The sequence below is a fragment of the Rana temporaria genome, chromosome 2 (assembly GCF_905171775.1).
Source record: "Rana temporaria chromosome 2, aRanTem1.1, whole genome shotgun sequence".
NCBI lineage: Eukaryota > Metazoa > Chordata > Amphibia > Anura > Ranidae > Rana > Rana temporaria.
This window is the reverse complement of record NC_053490.1, coordinates 26,634,282-26,656,000: the sequence shown is the minus strand read 5'-3', so window position 1 is coordinate 26,656,000 and position 21,719 is coordinate 26,634,282. Positions and strand designations below refer to the sequence as shown.

At 43.9% G+C, this 21,719-nt stretch overlaps 1 protein-coding gene across 4 annotated transcripts in view; it reads left to right on the top strand.

Annotated features, from left to right (window-relative positions):
• Window positions 1–21,719, top strand: part of DLG2 (discs large MAGUK scaffold protein 2) — a 2,211,856-nt gene that overhangs the window by 1,590,028 nt on the left and 600,109 nt on the right. For all 4 annotated transcript variants that reach the window (XM_040339977.1, XM_040339976.1, XM_040339980.1 and 1 more), the window contains one exon: window positions 20,403–20,559. In XM_040339977.1, the coding sequence (XP_040195911.1) occupies window positions 20,403–20,559 (157 nt within the window). The remainder of the gene's footprint in view (window positions 1–20,402; window positions 20,560–21,719) is intronic.

The window sequence follows — 21,719 nt, the reverse complement described above, 5'->3', positions numbered from 1 at the left end:
GCCTTAAAGTTGGGGGGGGGGGGCAGTAAAAACCTGTGGTTGGGTCCTGTTTTAACTTCTCTTAACCCCCCTTTGGCTGCAAAGGGAGCAGACAGGGGTGTACTTAAGCTGCAGAGCATCTTGGTCATGGCAAAAAATGATCCCCATCATGTTCGCAGGGCAGTACCACAGCCAAATGCAACCCATTCAAACAAAATTGGGCCGCCCCACCAATAGACACGTGCACAACAAAAATGTTCATTTTTTTTTTGCTCCGTTTCGTCTCGTTCCGTAGATTCGTAAAGATTCGTAATTTCGTAAGACTCAAGTTTTCCTATTCGGACCCGTTCGTATTTCATAAGACGCAAGTTTTCCTATTTGGACCCGTTTGTATTTTCGTAACAGTTTTATTTTCGTTTATACTGAATGATTCGTAATTCTGTCTAATTTATTTCCGTTGATTCAAAATTCGTAATTTTGTTAGATAATAATTTTCGTTTAATGGATTCGTAATTTTGTACTTTCGTAAATACATCGCAACACGCGGCTAATCCATATTAAGATATACTTTCTCTTAAACCCCGTACACACGGTAGGACTTTTTGCCAACAAACGTCAAAATTAGCGTTTTCCAAAAAATCTGACCGTGTCTACGCTCTATCGGACAAACTTTTTTGGTTTCAAAAGTCCGGCCAACTCCCTTCAGACAAAAATCCACGGAAAAGTTTGTTTGAAGTCTGATCGTGTGTACGAGGCTTTACACTGTACAATGTGACTCAGCACAAAAGAGATAAGCTGATTGGCTAAGATATTAAGTAATCACTCACGAACTACACTGCCCAGTGCCCATTCGAAAGAACGATACAAGTACACAAATTTACGAACAGACAAAGAAACGGATTTACAAAACACACAAATGAAAATACGAACATACAAATAAAAATGCGAACAGACAAAGGATTTAAAATACGGAATGCTAATTGTTCGTTATAGATGTCATTTTCGTTCTTTCGCTTTTTCGGTGTTTTGTATTTTAGTAAGATTGTCCAATCGTACGTTCGTATTTTCGCTTGTTCGTTATTTTGCTTATTCGTAATTCCGTAATTTTCGTATTTTGGTTCTTTCAGCTTTTCGGATGTTCGAATTGATACGAATGTACGAAAACTAACAAATTCGTACGAAAATCCATTCGTTACGAACGGGAACGCACATGTCTACCCACCAATGCCCACAACTGCATGCAACAGTTGTGGTGTGTTGGTGTAGCATTTACAGGCTTAAAACAGCTAGTGAGGAGGTGACATACGTCCTTGTCACTTGTCTCTGCAAAGTAATATGACTGTATATGACTTTTCAGAGGCACAGAAATCAGGTTGCGGTAGAAATTCCACTAGACCTCCAAAGGTATGCTGTGGAATGATCTGGCACCAATACATCAGTAGCAGATCCCTTAAGTCAGTGGTCTCAAAGTACCGGCCCGCGGGCCATTTGCGGCCCGCGGACCAGTTATAAATGGCCCGCAGGCAGGGTGGAAGTGGGGGGAGCAAAGAGTAAAAAAAAAAAAAAAAAATTTTTTTTTTTTGTGAGCTGGTGCTATCTGGTGGTGAGCCGTTGGTATTACAAGTTATTACCACCAGATGTGAGCTGGCGCCATCTGGTGGTGGCCGTTGGTATTACAAGTTATTACCACCAGATGTGTAAGCTGGCACCATCTGGTGGTGGCCGTTGGTATTACAAGTTAAGCATTACAAGTTAAACAGCAATTCTAATGTCATTTTACACTATTTTCACTGCCATCTAATTAGAACCCCCAAACATTATATATATTTTTTATCCTAACACCCTAGAGAATAAAATGGCGATCGTTGCAATACTTTCTGTTACGCCGTATTTGCGCAGCGGTCTTACAAGCGCACTTTTTTGGGAAAAAATTACACTTTTTTTTTATTAAAAAATAAGACAACAGTAAAGTTATCCCCATTTTTTTTAATATTATGAAAGATAATGTTACGCCGAGTAAATTCATACCCAACATGTCACGCTTCAAAATTGCGTCCGCTTGTGGAATGCCGACAAACTTTTTTACCCTTTAAAATCTTCATAGGTGACGTTTAAAAAAATCTACAGGTTGCATGTTTTAAGTTACAGAGGAGGTCTAGTGCTAGAATTATTGCTCTCGCTCTACCAATCGCAGCGATACCTCACATGTGTGGTTTGAACACCGTTTACATATGCGGGCGCTGCTCGCGTATGTGTTCGCTTCTGCGCGCAAGCTCGTCGGGACGGGGTGCGTTTTCTGGCTCCTAACTTTTTTAGCTGGCTCCTAGATTCCAAGCAAATTTGTCAAACCCTGCCTTACACCAGTGCTGGTGGTAATAATGCGCTCGCTGACACCAGTGCTGGGGGTTAATAATGTGTTCGCTGACACCAGTACTGTTGTTTTTGAAGTTTGAAAGTTTGCATGCGGCCCCCCATGGCTTATGAAAACTTGTCTTGTGGCCCTCAGGTAATTTGAGTTTGAGACCCCTGCCTTAAGTCCTGTAAGTTGTGGGTCTCCATAGATCAGATTTTTTTAGCCAGCACATCCCACAGATGTTTGATTGGATTGTTGTGTTCCTCAAACCATTCTTGAGTTCATCAGATAAGTCCACCTTCTTCCATTGCTCCATGCTCCAGTTCTGATGCCCATTGTGAGCGTTTTTTTGCGTCAGCATCGGCACCCCGACCAGTCTGCCCCATACACAACAAACTGCGATGCTCTGTGTCTTCTGACACCTTCATATCAGAACTAGCATTCACTTTTTCGGCAAGTTGAGCTCTCGTAGTTCTATGCGATCGGACAACACAGGACAGCCTTTCCTTTCCCACGTGCACCAATGAGCCTTGGCCGCCCATAATCCTCTCACCGATTTTCCTTCCTTGGACCACATTTGGTCGGTCCTGACCACTGCAGACCGTTAACATCCCACAAGCAGGCCCGTCGCTACAGGACAGGCAAAACAAACAATTGCTTGGGGCCCCGAGCTGGCTTGGGGTCCCCAACTTCCCCTTCACAGGCTGTAGCGTGGGCGAGCTCCTTTTCCTTCCTTCTGGAGTCCTATCAGTCTGGCTGGGTACCGCGTGGTACAGGAGATTCAGTTTCCTGTCCCCGGCCGGACTGACAGGAAGTGCACACTAAGTGCTCACTTCCTTTCAGTCCGGCCGGGAACACAGGAAACTGAATCTCCTGTACCGTGCGGTACCCGGCCCGGGCACTATCTGATAGGGGACTGGGGACCCATAATGATAGAACACCAGACTAAGAGGAGGAAGGGGAGCTCGGCCACGCTACAGCGGAAGCCTACAGGGAAGAAGGGGAGGTGAGAATAGAAAAACATAGGGACTGGGAGGGGGGGGGGAAAGAACATGGGTGTAAAAAATTAGTTTAGCACTAACGTAGGCTTTGAGTGTGGGGGGGGGGTGCTTGGGGGCCCCCATTTTGCTTGGGGCCCCCAAATTCCTTTAAACGGCCCTGCCCACAAGAGTCGTCCAACCATTACAATTTGACCCTTGTCAAAGTCACTCAAATCCGTACGCTTGCCCATTGCTTACTTCCTGCATAATATATTCCACCCACTTTCAGAGGCCATTGTAATGAGATAATGATCTTCTTCACTTTAAATGCCATTGGCCATAATGTTATGGTTAATCCACGTAAAGCTAGCCTAATACAAATCATGTTTTATTGCAAATAGATATTCAACCACCTGCTCTTGGTAACTGGTATGTGTTATCTCATATCTCATATCTATCTCATATCTGGGTAGGCTGACCTCAAATATCATATGACTAAATTCCAATATTAAGGCATCATAAATCTACTTTAACCACTTCCCGCCCGGCCTATAGCAGAATGATGGCCGGGAAGTGGTTCAGTTATCCTGACTGGGCGTCATATGACATCCGCAGTGCGACAATTGGTGGTGTGGTGTGTCAGTCTGACACACCACATCTCCAATCCTGGTAAATAGCCTCTGACGCCGAACCTCTGATGGAGGCTCTTTACCACGTGATCAGCTATATCCAATCACAGATGATCACGGTGTAAGCAGGAAGAGCCGTGTATCGGCTTTTAGTCTACTTGCGCTGACAGACGTGAATAGAGGAGAGCCGATCGGCTTCTCTCCTGACAAGGGGTTTGCGCTGATTGATTATAAGTGCAGCCCCCCCCCCCCCCCGAGGATGCCCACCCAGGACCACCAGGGATGCCCACCCATGGAGACCAGGTAAACCCACTAGAGCCCACCAGGGATGCCAATCATTGCCCATTAGGGATGGCACACTGTGCCCATCAGTGATGCCTGCCCGCGCCTCTGATAAGTGCTGCCTATCAGTGCCATCTATCCAGTGCCGATCCTGACCTCCCTGGGGCCCTAAGCAAAATGACATGTCACATTAAAGTTGAGAAGCTGGGGGGGGCTGCCAACAGTGATATGTCACATTAAAGTTGTAAAGTTGAGAAGCAGGGGGAGGGGGTGTTCTGTTGTCGGAAATTACATCTTTCATTAAAGTGAGAAGCGGGGGTTCGCTGATTTCTTACCTCTTCTCCCATGCAGCCACAGCAAGTTGAGAAGCGGGGTAAGGGGCATAAAATGACTTCTCACCAGGTGGGGGCTTCTAGTAATTTGGGGGGCCCTTCGCAGCTTTGCGGGGCCCTAAGCGGCTTGCATAGTGAGCCTATAGGGCGGATCGGTCCTGCATCTATCTAGCTGTCCATCAGTGCTGCCTATATGTGCCCTCTAGTGCCACCTATCAGTGTCACCTATGAGTGCCCATCAGTGCCACCTATGAGTGCCCATCAGTGCTGCATATGAGTGCCCATCAGTGCCACCTATTAGTGCCCATAAGTGCTATATATCAGTGCCCATAAGTGCAGTAAATAAGTGCCACCTATCAGTGCCCATCAGTGCTGTTTATCAGTGCTGCCTATCAGTGCTATATCACCTCATCAGTGCCACCTCCTCAGTGCCAATCAGTACTACTGCCTCATCAGTGCCCATCAGTGAACGAGAAAACTTACTTATTTACAAAGTTTTGTAACAGAAACAAAGAAAAAAGTTTTTTTTTTTTTTAATTCTCATTATTTTTTTATTTGTAGCGCAAAAAAAAAAAAAACTGCAGAGGTACTTAAATACCACCAAAAGAAAGCTCTATTTGTCGGGGAAAAATGATAAAAATCTTGTTTGGGTACAGCGTCGCCGGACTGCGCAATTGTCATTCCAAATGTGACAGTGTTGAAAGCTAAAAAATTGGTCTTGGCAGGAAGGTGTATAAGTGCGCGGTATTGAAGTGGTTAAACAAATAACAGGCGTACCACCAAGGTCGGGTCCAGGAACCCCAGTTCAACAAACATTATTCATTTTGAGATTCTCAAATAAAATAGTTTCAAAAGTTAAGAATAATTTATTGGAAAATAAAAACAGCACAATACAAAATTTGAAAAAAAATGAGGAAAAAAAATGCAACATTGATGGGTATTCTGTTTTTTATTTTTGCGTTTTCTGTCTGTAATATCTGGCAGAGAAAATTGTGTTACTATTGCGGTTTTCAGGCCTGTATCATTACCAAATGTCACTCAGAGGAGCTCAAATGCAGATGTGACGCATTCAACACACAGCAAACACCGCAGTGAGTAAACACAGCACTGCACACAATGTGATGACTCAAAAAGGGATGACTGGAGATATTACACGTACTCTGTCTCCCTCTAGTGTTCAAATATCAAAATACACGTCAAGTTTCACAAAGGCCTTATAGTATTTCTGTTTTAACCACTTAACCCCCGGACCATATTGCTGGTCAAAGACCAGAGCACTTTTTGCGATTCGGGACTGCGGCGCTTTAACTGACAATTGCACGGTCGTGCGACGTGGCTCCCAAACAAAATTGGCGTCCTTTTTTTCCCACAAATAGAGCTTTCTTTTGGTGGTATTTGATCACCTCTGCGGTTTTTATTTTTTGCGCTATAAACAAAAATAGAGCGACAATTTTTAAAAATTTTTTTTTTTTTACTTTTTGCTATAATAAATATCCCCCAAAAATATATAAAAAAAACATTGTTTTTCCTCAGTTTAGGCCGATAAATATTCTTCTACATATGTTTCGTAAAAAAAAAATCGCAATAAGCGTTTATTGATTGGTTTGCGCAAAAGTTATAGCCTTTACAAAATAGGGGGTATTTTTATGGCATTTTTATTAATATATTTTTTTTTACTAGTTATGGTGGCGATCAGCGATTTTTTTTCGTTACTGCGACATTATGGCGGACACTTCGGACACTTTTGACACATTTTTGGGACCATTGGCATTTTTATAGCGATCAGTGCTATAAAAATGCATTGGATTACTATAAAAATGCCACTGGCAGTGAAGGGGTTAACACTAGGGGCGGGGAAGGGGTTAAATATGTCCCTGGGTGTGTTCTTACTGTGGGGGGGGGGTGGCCTCACTGGGGGAAATGACTGATCGCTGTTCATACATTGTATGAACAGACGGTCAGGCATTTCTCCCCTGACAGGACCGAGAGCTGTGTGTTTACACACACAGCTCCCGGTCCCCACTCTGTAACGAGCAATCGCGGGTGCCCGGCGGCGACCGAGCCCGCCGGGCACACGCACGGGAGTCGGGGGTGAGCGGGTGGCGCGCCCGTGCCCCTAGTGGCGGCTCGAAGAGCGGACGTATAGCTACGGGCTCTCGCCCAGGAGAGCCGACCTGCCGTATAATGACGGTGGCTGGTCGGCTAGTGGTTAAAGAATTATTTATTTCATTTATTTATTACAGGTATTTATATAGCCGACAATTTATGCAGCACTTTACAATGAAACTTTAAAGCAGTATTAAACCCAAGAGCAAAAATTGAATATATTGCAGCTTCCAATCATTAGATGTAGCTGCATTCCGCTTTAATTTCACGCCTTCTCCCCTCTATTTTCACGTGGTGGCCAGTAACACACCCCCTGTATTAGAGCGCCTCCACTCTGGCTGAATGAGCACAGGGGGCACCTTTTGATAGCATTATTGTCAGTCTGGTGGAGGGGGATGTAAGATGTACTAGCAGATTTAGATACTCTAGCAAAATCTGAACTCCAGCTGATACTTTATAAGCAGTTATAGCAAACAGTTTTTCTCTTTCTTTTGGGATAACGATTTTACATGAATAAATAAAAGCTGATCATTGTATGCACCCACATCGGTGATAAATGGTTTGCCTCAACATTTTTTAATTGCTATATCTGTAAGAACGCGTGTTCTTTTGAAGAACAACAGACTTGCTGGCCAGATCACCAGGTGACAATAAAAGAAAGAAAGCCTAAAAAAATAAATAGCTAGATTCAGAAAGACCGCCTTAACTTTGCGGCGGCGTAGCATATCGTGTTTACACTACGCCGCCGTAAGTTAGCGAGGCAAGTACATGATTCACAAAGTACTTGCCTGCTAAGTTACGGCGGCGTAGTGTAAATCGGGTGGGCGTAAGCGCGCCTAATTCAAATTCGGCTGAGGGGGCGTGTGTATCTACTCATTTACATATTCTAGGCCGACCGCAATGGAAGCGCCACCTAGCGGTCAGCCTAAAAATTACACTTTAGGATACGACGGTGTAAGACACTTACGCCGCTCGTATCTGAGCCTAATTTAAGCGTATCTGGTTTCCAGAATACGCTTAAATTTGCGTCGGCGCAGATTCCGACTTAGGCCGGCGTATCTACTGATACGCCGGCCTAAATCTTTCTGAATCTGCCTAAAAATCGATGAATTACCAATATAATACATGTTTTCATTTGGGTTCAATATTGCTTTTATGTAAGCTGCAATATATTAAATGTTTGTTTTTGGGTCTAGTATCACTTTAATTGAGCATTTATTCCAGAGCTTATCACTTAGTTTTCATTTTACTAGACCTCTCATTCCTCTATTTCTCCGCCATCCTTCTCTTCACTCTCTTTCCGGACTGTCTTTTTTATTTTATTTTTTTCCTTCTCTATCTCTTTTCTAACCACTTGCAGTGTAAATTCTCTACAACAAAAAACAGTGCCCCCCACAAAAGCTAAAAATAGAATTGGTTTCTGTATTTTTCAGTTATTAAAAAATATATATATATATAATGGCATCTCATTTTTAACCTGGAGATTGCACTGCCACCTAGTGGCCCTAAAAGATATTCACACTGGAGTGGACCTACTAAAATTGGAGAGTGCAAAATCTGGAGCAGCTGTGCATAGTTACATAGTTAGTCAGGTTGAAAAAAGACACAAGTCCATCCAGTTCAACCACAAAAAAAATAAACAAACAAAATAAAAAACACAATACAATCCCATACACCCAACTCCATACCCACAGTTGATCCAGAGGAAGGCAAAAAACCCCAGCATTGATTGGCTACCCCTGTGCGTGGTAGCCAATCAGCTTCTAATGCAGTGTTAATTTCGTTGACTAAAACATTTTAGTCGACTAAATGAATACTATTTTATTTGACTAAAATAAGACTAAAACTAAAACAATTGAGATTACTAAAATACAAAAAAAACTAAAATGCCATTTTAGTCAAAAGACTAAAGCCCCATACACACTATCAGTTTTCCTGCAGGTTTTTCTCTTTAGGTTTACCAAAACCATCTAATTTGAGGTCAAACCTCAAGAATGTCAATTTGTATGCAATCAGGCAGGCCCTTGCACATGGTTTTGGTAAACCTGAAGAGAAAAACCTTCAGGAAAACTGATATAGGTGGATTCAGGTAGGGCTGCGTATTTTTGACCCGGCGTAGCTTATCGTATTTACGCTACGCCGCCGTAAGTCAGAGAGGCAAGTGCTGTATTCACAAAGCACTTGCCTCCTAAGTTACGGCGGCGTAGCGTAAATGGGCCAGCCTAAGCGCGCCTAATTCAAATTGTGAAGAGGTGGGCGTGTTTTATGTAAATAAACCATGACTCGACGTGATTGACGTTTTTAACGAACGGCGCATGCGCCGTCCGTGGACATATCCCAGTGTGCATTGCTCCAAAGTACGCTGCAAGGACTTATTGGTTTCGACGTGAACGTAAATTACGTCCAGCCCCATTCACGGACGACTTACGCAAACGACGTAAAATTTACAAAATTCGACGCGGGAACGACGTCCATACTTAACATTGGCTAGGCCAGCTATTTGTTCGACTAACTTTACACCTGAAAACGCCTTACGTAAACGGCGTATCTTTACTGCGACGGGCAAGCGTACGTTCGTGAATAGGCGTATCTCGCTGATTTAGGCATTCTAGGCGTAAATCAGCGTTCACACCCCTAGCGGCCGGCGGAACTAGACAAGTAAGATACGACGGCGCATTTTAGCTACATTTAAGTGTATCTCAATTTGAGAATACACTTAAATGTACAACGGCTTAGATTCAGAGTTACGATGGCGTATCTACTGATACACCGGCTTAACTCTTTGTGAATCTAGCTATTAGTGTGTATGGGGCTTAAGACTAAAACCAAATTTAAATTTGTCTTTATAATTAACATTGGTCTGCAGTGCATGTTCATACCTCAATACCATAAAATAATAGCATATTCGACTTTTCACTCCAGAAGTATATAATGAGTTTGGAAATTGTAGAGAAATGTTAACTAATGCATTACAATTTAATTCGATTTTAGTCGACTAAAATTAGTTTTAGTCGACTAAAATGTATTGGAGATTTAGTCGACTAAATATGACTAAAACAATTGCAGAAGACTAAAATGGGACTAAAACTAGATCGAAATTTGCTGTCAAAATTAACACTGTTCTAATGGCCCGTACACACGATCCGAATATTTCGCTTAATAGTCGCAAGTAGAAATTTAATAGGTTACTAAAGTCACGAAAATTCTCGTACGCTAGAAAAAAAAATCGGAAGTGATGTCACATGCTGTAGTGTATTTGTATTGTATTTTCGGACAAAGTGACAAAACGAAAATCGTACGATCTGGTATAGTTCGAGGAAAATTTTCATGTTTGTCCGGATCAACTGCTGTGGTCGGCTCTCAAAAGTAGTGTACACACGATCCGAAAATCGTGTTTTCAACAGTTTTCATCCTATATTCGGATCGTGTGTACGGGCCATAACTTCAGCTTCTTCAATTTTTCTTTTCTATCTCTTTTCTAACCACTTCCAGTGTAAATTCTCTACAACAAAAAACAACACCCCCCACAAAAGATTCAGAGGATTGACTTCTGTATTTTTCATTAATTTAGAAAAATGATACAAATTATAAAAAAAAAAAAAATAGATATAATGGTGTCTCATTTGTAACCTGGAGATTGCACCGCCACCTAGTGGCCATGAAAGAGTTTCACACTGTTGATTTACTAAAACTGGAGAGTGCAAAATCTGGTGTCGCTGTGCATGGTGACCAATCAGCTTCTAAATTCAGCTTGTTCAATTAAGCTTTGACAACAAAAAAAAAAACTGATCCGCGTAACCTATCTGATTTACGTTATGCTGCCGCAAGTTTTTGAGGCAAGTGCTTTATTCAGAAATCACTGCTATTGTCACGGCTGATCACGATGTAAACAGGAAGAGCCGTTGATGGCTCTTCCTCACTCGCGTCTGACAGACGCGAGTAGAGGAGAGACGATCGGCGGCTCTCCTGACAGGGGGGGTTCGCGCTGATTGTTTATCAGCGCAGCCCCCCCCCTCGGATCGCCACACTGGACCACCAGGGAAGCCCACCCTGGACCACCAGGGAAGGGCAAAAAAAAAAAAAAAGTCTGGAAAGCAAGCAATAAAAAAAAGATGTCAATCAATGCCCACAAATGGGCACTGACTGGCAACATGGGTAAATCAGTGCCGCCCCACAGTGTCCATCAGTGCCACCCCACAGTGTCCATCAGTGCCACCCCACAGTGTCCATCAGTGCCACCCCACAGTGCCCATCCATGCCCAGTGCCCACCTATCAGTGCCCATCTGTGCCACCCATAAGTATCCATCAGTGCCACCCATAAGTACCGCCCATGAGTGCCCATCAGTGCCGCCCATGAGTGCCCATCTGTGCCGCCTATGAGTGCCCAGTGCCGCCCATGAGTGCCCATGAGTGCCGCCCATGAATGCCCATCAGTGCCGCCCATCAGTGCCGCCTATGTGTGCCCATCAGTGCCGCCTATGTGTGCCCATCAGTGCCGCATACCAGCGCCGCCAATCAGTGCCACCTCATCTGTGCCCGTCAGTACTACCTCATCGATGTCAATCAGTGCCATCTCATCAGTGCCGCCATATCAGTGCCCGTAATTGAAAGAGAAAACGTACTTATTTACAAAAAAATTAACAGAAAAAAATAAAAACGTTATTTTTTTTCAAAATTTTCAGTCTTTTTTTCGCAGAGGTGATCAAATACCACCAAAAGAAAGCTCTATTTGTGGGGAAAAAAGGACGCCAATTTTGTTTGGGTACAGTGTAGCATGACCGCGCAATTATCATTCAAAGTGCGACATGGCTGAAAGCTGAAAATTGGCTTGGGCGGGAAGGTGCGTAAGTGCCTGGTATGGAAGTGGTTAAGGACACGGTGGCCCCGCTAGTTAACAACCGATAATTGGCGTTTTTTTTACATTTCATGTGTCAGTGGAGGGAAACCACAGACAACCGAAAGGATCAAGCTTAACAGTATACGTTTCAGGTGTTGGAGTATTGGCACGAGTACCGATACTCATGCAAATGCTTATTAGTGGCACCGATGCCGGTATCGGTATTATTGCAACCCTAGTTAATAGGCTCAACATCAATAGCATTGACAATGCCAAAGTAGCTCAGACACAGCTGGAGTAACAATATACATCAAGCTACAAAAAGTTCAGGAGGTCAAGAGCCTCTAAAAGGAGTTCAAAACCCAGAACAAGAGAGGTCAATGTAGTGACCTGGAAGTAGACCTCCTGTGTGAACATTATGGGACTCCCAAGCTCGTAAATCCAACGCCTTCTGTAGAAAAAATATTTCATTCCCAATATTTCATTTTCCTATGGGGAAAATCACTTTAATATGCGAGTGCTTTGGATTACAAGCATTCTTCTTGAACGAATTATGCTCATAAGCCTAGGTATTACTGTATATTGCATTTATGAATATGGGAATGAGCACATAAAATGGGAGAAAGAAGAGCAATAAAGAAGGAAACAAAAAAAAAAAAAAAAGGGGGGGGGGGGGGTAGAGTACAGAATGAGGGAAAATGCGGCCCTTTGCTTGCTTTTATCCTGCCCCCGGGGGAACTATTTCATCCACTGATACCAAGAATGGGGCATAATTCCCCCCACTGACAGCAATGAAAGGGCATAATTCCACTCACTGACACCAACAATGGGATACACAATTCCTCCCGCTGTCACCAATGATGGGACACAATTTCTCACATGACACCATTAATGGGGCACAATTTCTCCCAATGATACCAGTGGTGGCACCCAATGATGTAAACCAATGATGGGGACCAATTCCATCCAATGACACCAATGATGGGGCCCAATTACACCAATGATGGGACACAGTTCCTCCCAATGACACCAATGATAAGGCCCAATGACATCAATGATGTGACACAATTCCTCCCAATGACACTTTGTTCAAAGCTTGAGGTATTTTTGTACAACCTAACCCTGCTTTAAATGTTTACACAACTTTATGCCTGACCTGTCTACTGTGTTCCTCAGCCTTTGTGATGTTGTTTGTTCACTAAGGTTCTTTGACAAGCCTCTGAGGGCTTCACAGAACAGCTGTATTAATACTGAGATTAAATTACACAAAGGTGGACTCAATTTACTAACTAGGTGACTTCTGAAGGCAATTGACTCCAATAGATTTTAGTTGGGGGTATCAGAGTGAAGGGGGCTGAATACAAATGCACGTCACACTTTTCAGATATTTATTTGTAAAAAAAAAAAAAAATTGAAAACCATTTATAATTTTCCTTCTATTTTTATGTGCCACTTTGTGTTGGTCTATCACAAAAAAATCCCAATAAAATTAATTTATATTTTTGGTTGTAACATGACAAAAATGTGGACAATTTCAAGGGGTGTGAATACTTTTTCAAGTCCCTGTATGTGCCATATCTGTGGGATCTCCATGGAAGCTGGAAATCGCTGTACTAAGTACTGATCCCATGAAGAGCAGCTGCACTGTTGCTTAGAGAACGCAGGATGACACTTGGCACGGGCGCCATTCAGAGAACACTTTCCAATTTCTAAATGAGTGCAAAGTGTTTCCCTGATTGGACCAGTCTGGACCCAGAGTGTGTGTGGTTGATGACCGTAGTAGGTGAGAACTAGTACAGGTGCAAACAATGGTAATGGTAAAAAGAACCAAAAAGTTATCCACTAAGACAGTGGTCTCCAAAATGTTGCCCTGTGGTCGGATGTGGCCTTTTGCTTACATTGAGGAATTATTCTTGCCACAATTCCTGCCACTGACGCCAACAATGGGACACTATTCCTCCTACTGACGCCAACAATGGGACACTATTCCTCCTACTGACGCCAACAATGGGACACTATTCCTCCTACTGACGCCAACAATGGGACACTATTCCTCCTACTGACGCCAACAATGGGACACTATTCCTCCTACTGACACCAATGATGGGACACTATTCCTCCTACTGACACCAATGATGGGACACTATTTCTCCTACTGACACCAACATCAGGGCACTATTTCTCCCACTGACGCCAACAATGGGACACTATTCCTCCTACTGACGCCAACAATGGGACACTATTTCTCCTACTGACGCCAACAATGGGACACTATTCCTCCTACTGACTTGAACATCGGGGCACTATTCCTGCCACTGACACCAATAGTGGGACACTATTCCTCCCACTGACGCCAACTATTTCTTCCCCTAATACCAAAGATCATGCATTTTTTACTACCACCGGGCACAGTGTGCCCCCCCCCCCCCCCTAAAATCTGCAGGAATGTAAACTGTGCCTTTCTTTAGAAAGTTTGGAGACCCCTGCACTAAAGTATTGTAAAGCCCTGTACAGTATCATCTTTTTAAAGCTGGGATGACTTTTACAGGGACAGCCAACATGTGCAAATAACTTTAATTCCCTCTGTCTTTGGGCCCTGGTTCACACTGGGTACGATTTGGAACGATTTGAGATGCGATTTGACATGTCAAATCGCATCTCAAATCGGCGGCAATTGTCGGCAATGGCACTGTCCTAATCAGTGCGACGCCGCATCTGCGATTTCAAAAAGTAGTTCCTGTACTACTTTTTGCGGCCCAAATCGCGGCAAAATCGCAGCCGCAAAATCGCGGTAAAATCGCGCATTTTACCGCGATTTTGAATTCGCAGCAGTGTGAACCTAGGCTCAATCTGCTGGTTGATCATTTCGTCATGCCATTTTCAATAAAAATTAAGGGCCAGATTCACACAGAAGTGCGGCGGCGTAACGTATCGTAGCTACGTTACACCGCCGCAAGTTTTTATTGCAAGTGCCTGATTCACAAAGCACTTGCGAGAAAACTTCCGCCGGCGGCCTCCGGCGTAAGCCGGCGTAATTCAAAGGGGCGTGTGCCATTTAAATTAGGCGCGCTCCCGCGCCGGACCTACTGCGCATGCTCCCTTTTGAATTTCCCACCGTGCTTTGCGCGAAGTGACGTCATTTTTTCGAACGGCGATGTGCGTAGCGTACTTTTCGTATTTCCGGACGTCTTACGCAAGAAGGAAAAATTTTTAAATTTCGACGCGGGAACGACGGCCATACTTTATACACCACATACGTGGGCTGTGTAAAGTTAGGGCATCAAAAACGACGACTAACTTTGCGACGGGAAACTAGACTAGCAGCGACGTAGCGAACGCGAAAAACCGTTGTGGATCGCCGTAACTCCTAATTTGCATACCCGACGCTGGTTTACGACGCAAACTCCCCCCAGCGGCGACCGCGGTATTGCATCCTAAGATCCGACAGTGTAAAACAATTACACCTGTTGGATCTTAGGGCAAACTATGCGTAACTGATTCTATGAATCAGTCGCATAGTTAAGAAGACCCTAAAACAGAGATACGCCGTCGTATCTCTTTAGTGAATCTGGGCCAAAGTGTATGCATTTTTTCATCAGATGCTCAATTTGAATGTGAAAGGCTTAGTCTAAGTGCCTAGAACAGCATTTCTTAATCTGTTTTCAGTTGCAGCACACTTAAAAATTATACAAAATCCTGGGGCACTTAAATCTTAAGTCAGCCATAGATGGAGCAATACATTTTTCTGCAGGATAGAAAATTGCTCGATTCGCTCCTGCAAAGCTATCGTGTTCTCCTATTATCGGGAGAACACAGTCATTACTGCTAGCAGCTATTATAGTATTATAATATATTATAATAATTGCACGTAAAATCCAAGGGAAGTTGTACCCAAGTTGACCGATCCTGCCTGCCCATACAGGGCTCAAATCTCAGCCAGTCCCTGCTAAAACGGACGAGATTGGAACCGTCTATGGCTTACTTATCAACGGAAAACCTTAGCCTGGGTGTTCTGTTCTCGCTACACGTTTGCCCCTGGTGTATATGTAGCTCAACATACAGCTTAAACCTTGCATCCTAAATAACCAGACTGTCTGTAACTTTGGATCTTTATTACGGTGAATAGGTGGTGGCCATATAAGATGCGTATGAATAATGGTGAAACTAGAGATAAACAAATAAATGCATATATATAAACAGTCTTTATCATACCAGCGATGCTGTCTTAGGAGGATAGGGACCTAGGAAACATGTGGCGCAGGCAGGGCTGGCCCTATGATGGGACCGGGTGGTACCATGGGTACCGGGCAGCACTTTTAGGGGGGCAGCATACAGATGCCAGCCAGCCCGTTCCGCCAGTTCCGCTACCCAAAAAAAATTGAGGTCCCTTTATCCCGCAAATAGAGCTTTCTTTTGGTGATGTTTGATCACCTCTGCAGTTTTTATTTTTTGTGCTATAAATATATATATTTTTGAACTTTTTGCTATAATAAATATCCCCAAAATTTAGAAAAAAAAATAAAAAATTTCAGTTTAGGCCAATATGTATTCTTCTACATATTTTTGGTACAAAAAAAAAAACACAATTAGCGTACATTGATTAGTTTGCGCAAAAGACATTGTGGCCGCCGGCAATTCACAGGTCCCTTTATACTCCTGGATACATGTATAGAGCCATGGCAGGTCCTTTTATACGCCTATATGCATGTATAGAGCCATGACAGGCCCTCTTTATACATCTATAGAGCCATGACAGGCCCTCGTTATGCTCCTTTATACATGTATAGAGCCATGACAGGTCCTCTTTATACTCCTATATACATTTATAGAGCCATGACAGGTCCTCTTTATACACCTATATACATTTATAGAGCCGTGGCAGGTCCTCTTTATATTCCTTTACATGTAAAGAGTCTCGACAGGTCCTCTATATACATGTATAGAGCCATGACAGGTCCTCTTTATACTTCTTCATACTTGTATAGAACCATGACAGGTCCTCTTTATACTTCTTTATACATGTATAGAGCCATGACAGGTTCTCTTTATACATCTATAGAGCCATGACAGGCCCTCGTTATACTGCTTTATACATGTATAGAGCCATGTCAAGTACTCTTTATACTCCTATATACATGTATAGAGCAATGACAGGTCCTCTTTATACATCTATAGAGCCATGACAGGCCCTCGTTATACTGCTTTATACATGTATAGAGCCATGTCAAGTACTCTTTATACTCCTATATACATGTATAGAGCAATGACAGGTCCTCTTTATACATGTATAGAGCCATGACGGGTCCCCTTTAGTTATCATGATATAAAATAATGAATGTGGGGGCCTTTTGGTTGGCGTGATTTTTTTTCTTGGGGGGGGGGGGGCAGCATTTCATTCTTGGTCCCAGGCAGCACAATGTCTTGGGCCGGCACTGGGTGCAGGCTTAGCTGACTCCATGTGGACTGTCCAGTGGAAAAGATGAATGCGTGGTGATAGGAAGTGAAGACAGTTTTCAGTAACACGACAGGAAATGTACATTACCATAAAACACTGCCCATCAACAGTCCTTTGTTAAGAGGACATCTAGTGGACAATATTTGAATTACAAGTCCAGAAGATATTACTGTATTTCCTTGTAGGCCAAAGGCATGACACTGGGACAATGCACACAACTTTGATGACATTAAACTTCAAATCGGAAGCACTCTTCACATCAGAGGTCTCCCATCACATCAGACGCCCTCCATCATATCAGAGGTCCCCCCATGAAATTAGAGGTCCCCCGTCACAACACCCCATCACATCAATGGTTCCACCATCACATCAGAGATCCCCCATTCCTATCAGAGGTTCCCCCATCATATCAAATCCCCCGTTCACATCAGAGAACCCCATCACATCAGAGATCCCCCATTCACATCAGAGGTCCCCCCATCACATCAAGAAGAACAAAATAAACGTTGTTTGCTCGATCACATCAAATGCCCCGTTCACATCAGAGGACCCCATCACATAAGAGCTCTCCCATTACATCAGAGGTTCCCCATCAATTTAGAGGTTCCCCATCAATTTAGAGGTCCCCCATCACATAAGAGCTCTCCCATTACATCAGAGGTTCCCCATCAATTTAGAGGTTCCCCATCAATTTAGAGGTCCCCCATCACATAAGAGCTCTCCCATTACATCAGAGGTTCCCCATCAATTTAGAGGTTCCCCATCAATTTAGAGGTCCCCCATCACATAAGAGCTCTCCCATTACATCAGAGGTTCCCCATCAATTTAGAGGTTCCCCATCAATTTAGAGGTCCCCCATCACATAAGAGCTCTCCCATTACATCAGAGGTTCCCCATCAATTTAGAGGTTCCCCATCAATTTAGAGGTCCCCCATCACATAAGAGCTCTCCCATTACATCAGAGGTTCCCCATCAATTTAGAGGTCCCCCATCACATAAGAGCTCTCCCATTACATCAGAGGTTCCCCATCAATTTAGAGGTCCCCCATCACATAAGAGCTCTCCCATTACATCAGAGGTTCCCCATCAATTTAGAGGTTCCCCATCAATTTAGAGGTCCTCCATTAGATCAGAAGCCCACTTCATATCAGAGGTCTCCCCATCATATCAGAGGTCCCCCTATCACATCAGAGGTCCATCACTCACATCAGAGGTCCCCCCATCACATCAAATGCCCTGTTCATATCAGAGGACCCCCATCGCATAACAGTTCCCCCATTACATCAGAGGTTCCCCATCACTTTAGAGGTCCCCCATCACATCAGAGGTCCCCCTTTCACATCAGAAGCCCCCCTTTACATCAGAGGTTTCCTCCATTACATCAGAAACCCACTTCATATCAGAGGTACCCCCATCATATCAGTGTCCCCTTCCCACCTTTCACATCAGAGTTCCTTCTTGACATCAGATTCCCCCCATCACACAAGAATGTCCTGTCAACACAGAGTTTCCCCATCACATCAGAGTAGCCCCATGACAGAGTCCCTCCCTCGCCCCCTCCACATCAGAATCTCCCCATTACATCAGAGTTTCCTGTCACCACTAAGTTCCCCCATCACAGAGTCCTTTCATCCATCTCTGATCCAGGGCAGATTGGATCAAGTGCTCGTGGCACACTGTGGGTAAACACAAATGGCACCACATTGTGCCGCAGAAGCCAGGTTGAGAAACACTGGCCTAAATTTTGTGCTTGTGGTGAAACCAATGTAATACAGTGGAACCTCGGATTGCGAGTAACACGGTTTTTCGAGTGTTTCGCAATATGAGCTATTCTTTTAAAAAATCCTGACTCGCCTTGCGAGCGTTGTTTTACAAGACAAGCAGGATTCAAGCAGGGGCGGACTGACCATTGAGGCACTCGGGCACTGCCCGAGGGCCCCATGCCACTAGGGGGCCCCATCAGGGTTGCCAGGCTCAGTAAAACCAGGGACAGTATGTAAAAATCTGTGTTTTTTTTACATCTGTCCCTGATATGTCTGAAACCGACATGCTTTTGATATGAAAATGCTGAGATTTTAGCTGCCCCGCCTCTGCACTGCCTCCTGGCGTGGTGGCCATCTGTAAGCCCAGGGGCCCCATAATCTTCTATTGCCCGGGGGCCCCATGAGTTGTCAGTCCGCCCCTGGATTCAAGCCTATGGGTTGTGCAGCACCGCATTTGGACAGAGGTGCGGAGGTGCCAGTGCCGCTCCGAGACACTTAGTGACACTCAGAAACGCTCAAAAGACACTCAGAGACACTAGGTTCCCAAGTGTCTTTGAGTGGTCTCTGAGCGTCTTCAAGTGTTTCTGAGTGTGACCTCTGGCCACATGCGGTACTGCATAGACAAGCAGTGGCTGTGGAACAGATTATCTGAGTTTCCATTATTTCCTATGGGGAAACTCGCTTTGATATACGAGTGCTTTGGATTACAAGCATTCTTCTGGAAAGAATTATGCTCGTAAACCAAGGTATTACTGTATAATGATCTTCTGTTTGCAGTACAGTATTTTACTATAGAAGGATATTAGATTGTATTTTTTTTTCTTGACTAGGTCCGATGCCAGTAGGTCAATATACACTGGGGTCAGATTCACAAAGAGATACGACGGCGGATCTCCTGATCCGCCGTCGTATCTCTAAGTCCAGCCGGTCGGATCTATGCGACTGATTCATAAGAATCAGTTCCGCATAGATCTCACTTAGATCCGACTGGTGTAAGTGACTTACACTGTCGGATCTTAGGCTGCAATCTCCTACCGACCGCTAGGTGTCGCCTCGGTCTTTTACTCGTCGGCTATGCAAATGAGGAGAACCGCCGATTCAGAAATGAACGCCCGCCCGTCGCTTTTTTTTTACGTCGTTTGCATTCGGCTTTTTCCGGCGGATAGTTACCCCTGCTATATGAGGGGTAGCTAATGTTAAGTATGGTCGTCGTTCCTGCGCCGAGTTTCAAATTTTTACGTTGTTTGCGTAAGTCGGTCTGGAATACGGATGGCCGCAATTGACGTTGCCGCCAAAAACAATGACGTCTAGGCGACGTCATTTGGAGCATGCGCACTGGGAAATTTCACCGGCGGCGCATGCGCAGTTAAATCGGCGCGGGAACGCGCCTGATTTAAGTTGTATACTCCCCCTAACAGCGGAATTTGAATTCCGCCGGGGGAGTTACGATCCGACGGTGCAATTTTCGAGGTAAGTCCTTTGTGAATACTGCACTAGCCTCGCTAAATTGCACCGGCGGATCGTAAATCACATAGATTACGCGGATCTAAAGATCCGCTAATCTATGTGAATCTAGCCCACTGTGTAAGTCTCTGTGTAATTTTCAGTATTATGGAAATGTGTGCAAATGAATGTTACATAAATATAAGGTAAATAGAAAAATATATATGTATTTGTTTTTACAGGGAACCTCGTAAAGTCATATTGCACAAAGGCTCCACGGGGCTGGGCTTTAATATTGTTGGAGGAGAAGATGGGGAAGGAATTTTCATCTCGTTCATTCTAGCGGGAGGACCAGCAGACCTCAGCGGGGAACTCCAGAGAGGAGACCAGATAATATCAGTACGTATCTAAATAGAGAGGAAGGAAACATGTTTTGGTTTTAGTTTAAATTCTTACAATGTGTTGTAATTACTGTACATGTGTACATGTGTTGTGTACCCATTGTTTGCCTTGTGATGGACTGCATGGTCACCAAATGTTTTCTCCTTAACCCATTTACATGTGGACATGGGAGCAAGTTCCTTAAGCAAATTGAGACCCTCTGGGCTTGGGGGTTCCTTGTGGTACCCATGGACTTTTCCCTGTGCTATGGCTCACCCCTTCACGTGAGCTCATCCTTGTAGACATGGTGTCTGGCCTTAGCAGCATTCCACACTCCTACTACAGGCCTTAAAGTAGTGAGTCCCACAGCAGTCCACTCTCCCACAAGTTTTGTTACCAGGAGATGTTCCCAATAGAGGTTAGAAGAAGGAAGAGTCTAGACAGAGAAAACCTTTTCAATGCTTGACTTGAACAACCAACAAACGTTATATTTACACACTTCATTAAACCTGGTCTCAGGATTTAGTTTAAATTCTTACATGTGTTGTGTACCCGTTGTTTGCCTTGTTATGGACTGCATGGTCACCATACTTACTCCTCAACCCGTGGACATGGGAGCAAGTTCCTTAAAGTGGAGTTCCACCCATAAATATAACATTACATCAGTAGTTTTAAAAAAAAATCATTAGTCCTTTACAATTTTTTTTTTTTTTTAGATGCCTTCAAAGTGTTGTTGCTAGGCAGAATAGTTAATTTTCCCACTTCCTGCACCTAGGTGCTTAATGCTTCCTAACCTACACCGCACAGACTCTTGGGAATGTAGTGGGTGTAACTTTCCAGGAGTCTGTGCACTTCCCAGTCTCAAAGAATCATGTGACTTGGACAGCACAGGTGCTGAAACCTGATCTGACACTGCTTGTGCAGCACTGAGCATGTGCGAGATTTGCAAGGCTGAAATCCAGGAAGTCATACAGTCTGGCTTCATGATGCCCACACTTAAGATGGCCCCAGTCAATTTCTATTTTATAAAGTGTCTAAATGCTGTAACAACCTAACAAAACGGACCTTAGTTTACAGACTAACTTTACTAGAATACATTAAGCTTGTGTATTACAGGGGTATTTATATTTAAAAAGTGAAATTGTGTCCGGAACTCCGCTTTAAGCAAATTAAGACCC